Source organism: Brassica napus, chromosome C4 (genome assembly GCF_020379485.1).
Source record: "Brassica napus cultivar Da-Ae chromosome C4, Da-Ae, whole genome shotgun sequence".
Classification (NCBI taxonomy): domain Eukaryota; kingdom Viridiplantae; phylum Streptophyta; class Magnoliopsida; order Brassicales; family Brassicaceae; genus Brassica; species Brassica napus.
In genome coordinates this window covers 25,511,033-25,517,723 of record NC_063447.1, presented here as the reverse complement: position 1 = coordinate 25,517,723, position 6,691 = coordinate 25,511,033, and the positions used below count along the sequence as shown (strand labels likewise).

Here is a 6,691-nt window from a genome sequence, read left to right as displayed (position 1 = left end):
ACTACAATGTCAGAGATAAATACATATGGTATTGCCTAAAGCAAGAAAGATCGATGACCATATGTATGGATCATGAATATGCTCTGGCCAATAAGCCATAGTATGGTAAAATTATAAAGCCATTGATATACATCTGTGTATAGAAGATACACCGAGACATAGGTTCATGATAACCATGTTTAGTACATTGTCCATGAGTACTTGGTTTATCCGACCATAGTAAAGAGTTAAGAGTAGACGATCACGTCTAGACTATGGACATATGCAAACACGATTTGCAAAGACCCAATAGTGATCCACGAGAACAATATGGTTCACATTGTTTAGCACACATGCTTTACCGGGACACTCAATGTCAAAGGACATGAGAAACGACCTAAGAAGTCGAAGTGGTCTAATTACGGTTCAGTAATGATACCGGCCGATTACTCCCATCCTATACATACAGGAAATATCACGCACCAAGATGCGTAGAATGTAGAACCTACACTGAGTTTCACATCAGGGGGAGTAGTGCGTGTTGTACTCTTTTTCCTTCATCATGGTTTTGTCCCACTGGGTTTTCCTGATAAGGTTTTAATGAGGCAACATGAAGCGTACTACAAAACCTGTATGGTTATGGCATTCAAGGGGGAGTGTTATAAATCATGGAGTGGATTTCCATTAACCAAGACAAGAGAAGAAAGCCCGTCGGCCACATCAAGCCCAACCGCGGCCGCAAGGAGGAGAGAGAGTCGACCAATGATCTAGCCGACTTAGAACTTAGGATGTTTTCCTTTTCTATGTTTTAGTAGTTTTCCTATTTCCTGTTGGATTAGGATATGTACTCTTTCCATTTTTCTTTATCTTGTAATCCTTATATAAGGAACCCCCATTGTTCATTAATAATAACACAGAAATATTCAGTCTCTAAACTCTCTAATTACAACATTCCAAAAATTATCATTTTTTTAGCATCTCCAAAAATTATCCTAAAATGATGGTTCATGTGTATTTAGTTTAGGTGTCACATTTTGATTGGCACATGACGATGACCTGTACAAATTCTTATAGCCATCCTATAATTCAACGTCAACTTTATATAATTACTAGGAGGCATGTCCGCGCTTCGCGCGGAATATTATTTCATTGTTGTTAAGTATGATATTTTGGATAAACTAATTATGTGATTTTCTTTATTTGTTAAGAGAATTATTTGGTGTTTTTGTTGTTTTATGTAGTAGTAGGTGATAGGTTAATATATTATGTGTTTGTTTTTTCAATAATGTGTTGTTGTGTGTATAATATTAATTGTTAGTGGTGAAGTGAGTCTCTGATGACATTGAATTTCAATAACTTGCTTTTGAATTTGTTGATTCTAAGATTAACGGTTTCGACTTCAAAATTGTATTCTTTTTTATATATTTTGGAACATTATTCTTTTAAGATGTTTTGTGCCCTCTCCCCATATTTTGACCGCGAGCCGTCACCATTTATGTATTTCGTTTATCTTTATGGTGTGCGGTACTTCTCACCATTTCCAAAAAAGACTCACATTCGTGCTCTTATTCTTCCTCGCCTTCTTCTCCTGTGGGATTATCTGATATTTTTTGTAAATCGGGTTTATGAATTCCCATTTGTGCGGTTGTTTCTCACGCGTTGTAGGCTGTTCCGGTCAATATTGGCGCTCGTCTTCTTCCTTAGATTTTGGCTTATGTTAGGAGCTGCATCCCCTTGGGTTGTGGCAAATTTTAGTTGTCTTTGATGTTGTCTTCCCCGTCGTTGGTTTGCTGTCAATAATCCCTGCTAGTCTTAGTTTTCAAGATCTGATTTTTGGTGATCTAACATTTATGCTCTCTTTCATAGCTCGAGTACGGTTCCATGGTTTGTTGATTTTGTTTCGTCTCCCCTTTCTTCAAGAAAATGTTGGGTTAAATTGCAGTAATCTAAAAGAAGAAGGATCTAAAATAATAAAAAAAAAAAATGTTGACACATGTCATCAAATCCCCTTTCCACATGTCAAAAGAAGAGAAAAAAATTCTACTTTATATATATAGATAGATTTGTGCCTAATGATTTGCACCATTTATGCGCTTATGTTTATGTGTGTCATGTTGTTTGACTTATAATTAAGGATAATTGTTGTCAAAAAAAAATTAAGGATAATTAATTAGTGTGTTTTACAAGATTGAAAATTTCATTTTACAAGTTTGAAATATTCAATTGATAATGACTAACTTGAAATAAGTAATATGAAAGAATATATAAATTTATATTGACTTTGTAATAGGAAATAGACCTATATTTAATTTCTTCAGCTTTCCATATATACTAAACTTTTACGATATTAATTTTTTTTTATTTTTAAAAATAATGAACAAATCCAAGATCCTTTAAATTTTGAATAACTTATATATAGCTTATTTTCATCATACTTATAATGTATAGAAAATAGATTTATAAGTTTAATATTTGTTAATTTAAAGTAAAAATAAAAATTGATCACATACTTAAAAACCAAATCTATATTTGAACATAAGATATATTAAGCATTATTTGTATCATTCGCATTTTTGTCTAGAAAATATGACAAAATACCTCTTATTTGAACTTCTGTAAAAAAAATAGTATGGGGCTATTTTCAATATATATATTATATATGTATATCATGATTAATTTACGTGTAATTAAGCATGCAACAAATGTAAAGTTAGATTGATCAGATGGATAATGGCGTGTGTAAGCTCAGTCTCTTTCTCGGTTCTGCTTAATGGAAGCTCCCATGTGTTTATCAAACTGGAACGAGGTTTCCGTCAGGGTGATCTTCTGTCTCCTTTCCTCTTCATCTTATGTGCTGAAGCCCTTGTGAGTTGTATGAATGTTTCAGAAGAAGAAGGCAGAGTGCACGCCATTAAACTCTCAAAATCTTGTCCATCGGTTCACCATCTGTTGTTTGCCGATGATAGTCTCTTGTTATGTAAAGCCAACAAGGAGGAAGCTGAGGAAATAGTTTCATGCCTCAAACTTTATGGTGATGCGTCGGATCAGATGGTGAACTTTCAGAAATCCTCTGTTATCTTTGGCTCAAAAATCCCAGCAAGTGTGAAACAGGAGGTTCAATCTATTTTAGGTACTGATAAGGAAGGTGGGGAAGGTTTTTTACTTAGGCTTGCCTAAATGTTTCAATGGCTCCAAGTGTAACTTACTGAGCTTTATCAGGGAGAAACTTCAGGGACACCTTAAAGGATGGTTTGCTAAAGCTCTCTCTCAAGGGGGGAAAGAAATCCTGCTCAAATCAGTAGTCCTAGCCTTACCAGTGTATGCCATGTCATGTTTTAAGCTTCCAAAGGATGTTTGTGCGAAGCTTACTAGCGGATTGATTGAATTTTAGTGGAGCAGCGGAAATAATAAAAGAAAATTGCATGGGTTGCTTGGCAAAAGCTCTGTAAATAGAAGGAGTTAGGTGGTCTGGGTTTCCATGATATCGAGAAGTTTAATCAAGCGTTACTTGCGAAGCAGGCATGGATAATCTGGGACTCTCCACATTCACTAGCGGCCTGTATCCTTAAACATAGGTACTTTCCTAGAGGTTCTTTTCTGAAGGGGCGTTAGGGAGGAGACCGTCCTTTGTGTGGCGTAGTATTCTTCATGGAAGAGAGTTGCTAAAGCAAGGTTTAGTGAAAAAGATTGGAAATGATTCTGAAACGAAAGTATGGCTAGAAAATAGGCTACTAGACTCGGAGCCTCGCCCTCCGTCCTACCAGCCAGACAATCCAGTTGATCTCACTCTCTCGGTTAGTGATTTGATATACCGTCACTTGGGTGGCTGGGACGTTAGGAGAATTAGACAAGTAATTGCAGTTGAAGATGTGGAGTGTATCTTAAAAACGAATATAGACCTCTCCAAAGAAGATTCTCTGAGATGGGGCTTCTCGAACAATGGGATTTACAACTCCAAAAGCGGATACAAGCTTCTGCAGGACCTCCACGAGCTGTGTGGTCCAGCTTCCTCTCGTCTCCCTCCAATTGAGAAGTAACTTTGGAGTAAATTGTGGAAAGTTAAAGCCCCTCCGAAGCTTAAACACTTTCTATGGCGCTCCCTGTCAGGTGCACTTGCAGTTAAGCAACAGCTTTGCCCCATGGGAATTCACCTTGATCCTGCGTGCCCTTTATGTGGCCTTGGTGATGAAAATATAAGCCATATGCTTTTTCATTACCCCCAAGGAAAAGAAATCTGGAATCTTTCGCTTATCCCGATGCCCCCTGCAGGTCTCTCCCAGAACTCAGTCTTCTTGAACTTTCATCATTTGTTCTCTTGCAGCAATAAGGTTTCTTTGGCTCCCTCCATTCGATTAATCTTTCCTTGGTTGCTTTGGCACATTTGGAAAGCAAGGAACCTCTTTTGTTTTGAACAAACTAGACTCACAGCTTCAGAAATATATACCAGAGCTGTGGAGGACGCATCAGAATGGCTACAACTCCATAACTTGATGGATGGTAACAGAGATTGCATAGGACCTGTTCATCAGGGTCCACATGTCTGGAAAAAAACGCCTCCTGGTGTAGTTAAATGCAATGTTGGATCGTCATGGTCTAACATATCCAAGAGAGGAGGTGCTTCTTGGATTGTAAGGAATGAATTTGGTAATGTCTTGTGGCATGGTCGATGCTCCTTCTCAAATATAGCTTCTCAGGTCAATGCTGATCTACATGCCCTCTCTTGGGCTACAGAGGCTATGGTTCATCCAAAAATGAGGAAAGTTCTCTTTGAATCCTCTTCGAAGGTGTCGTGTGAGGCTTTGGGCATACCATGGGCGTTTCCGGATCACAGGATTTTGCTCAATCAGGTGTTGAATCGCAGGCTTCTCTTTGAGTTATGCCAGTTCAATCTTGTCCCTTTGGGATGCAATTCTCCATTGGGATGCAATTATCCAGCAACAGAGATTGCAGTAAGCGTCACAAGGGATGAGAGACCCCAATCGTACGTTTCAACCAATGGACCCTCCTGGTTAGCATCACAACTTCGTGTTGATGCAGTTAACGCGGGGTGTTTAATTCTTAGCGAAGAATGGTCCTCCCATCTCAGTTAATCTATCTTCACTGCAATTTATGCATTTTATTTGATCCATGCGTGGGTTATGGCACCTATTGGTGTTGTCGTTTTGCTATTCTTTTTAGTTTGATTGCTCCCAGTCGTTTGACTGGCGATACTCTTATGAACTCCAAAGTTATGACAAAAAAAAGATTGATCATTTTTACTGTGGTGATTAAAAGATATAGGGTCTGATTGGTAGTGGCTGTAAGTTCTGTGCACATCCTCATTCATCACTAAATTCGCAGCAATCAAGCTTTAATAAAAAAATTAAAATTACAGCTCTCTCTTGAAATAACGTACAGTTGTAGTGCTCTGTATAGCTAAATATTCACATCAATTTTTTGGGACTTTCCATAAATTTATACAGCGATAAAATCTAAAGCCACAATAAAAAATTTACAGATTTTTTTCTACAGCAATTTTTTTAAGAGAAATTCTTTAGAATAGCAATTTTTAAGTTTTTGTCACAAAAATAGCCCTCAATGAAGAAAATGACCAAAATAAGTTCTATTAAAGGGTAAAAACTCATTTTTACCTTAGGGTTAACTAATCTAGACTTAGGGTTTAGAGTTAAGGGGTGAGGTTTTGGGGATAGGGTTTCAAATTTAAAAAAATTAAAAATAAATATTAAAATTTTCAAAATAAAAAGGGGTTATTTTGGTCATTTTCTTTCTCGAATGCTATTTTTAAGAAAAAAACTTAAAAATGGCTATTTGAGAAAATTGCCCTTTTTTAAAACTGCATTCGTTACCAATCGGACCCATACTCTTTGTTTCATATATATGTTGTTTTAAAGGTTTTTTATGATGTAATTTGTTCTTAAAAACGAATACAAAAGTGAAATGTGTTAAAAGCAGAATTTTAAATATCATTTATCATTTGTTATCCTATCCATTTAATTAAATGGAAAAAGCAAAAAAAAATATTTATCTTTATTATACCTTTTTGAAAGAGTAATTATACTATTTTGACGGTTATTATTAAAAAAGTTAAAATAATTAGCGAAATTTTCTAAAAAAACTAGTGATATCTACTCTATCAAAAGAGAAGTACCATTTTAACTACTATTTAGAAGTCATATAGGACCATCTATTTAATTAAATTATTTGATTATTTGCAGTAGTTTATTACATATATAACATTTCTAAAAAATCTAAATAATTATAAAGATATCAATAGTAAAACAGTTTTAGGTGTAAATTTAAATTTATTAATAACAAAATCTGTTGAGAAAAAATCTAACAAAATCTTATAAAAAATTTAAATATTTTTTAATTAATGCATAGAGTTTGTAAATTTTATAAATATAGTCTATATTATGTATAAATAGAAGTAATAAATGAATTAAATATGAAAATATATTAAATTGGTAAAATAATATATTTTAAAAATTAATAAATATATATATATCATTTATCGTTGAAAAGGATTAAAATATCATTCATAAATTAAAAGGATTAAAATTCGTAAACTATGCAATATTTTTACATAAAAAATCAAATTTCTTAATATATATTAAACTTTATATTTAGAACTATATAATATCTATTTATTTATTTTTTAAATAACAGCAATATATTATTTAAAAATAATTATACAAAATATAATATAAAATTA

At 34.3% G+C, this 6,691-nt stretch overlaps 1 protein-coding gene across 1 annotated transcript; it reads left to right on the top strand.

The window, feature by feature from the left end:
• Positions 1 to 4,469: 4,469 nt before the first annotated feature.
• LOC125585929 lies at positions 4,470 to 5,069 on the top strand. The gene has a single exon (XM_048755654.1). It carries the CDS (start codon positions 4,470 to 4,472, stop codon positions 5,067 to 5,069), a length of 600 nt encoding a protein of 199 aa, XP_048611611.1.
• Positions 5,070 to 6,691: the final 1,622 nt, after the last annotated feature.

Coding starts and splice junctions, on each gene's coding strand:
- LOC125585929 (XM_048755654.1), top strand. CDS start 4,470: ATGGATGGTAACAGAGATTGCATAGGACCTGTTCATCAGGGTCCACAT.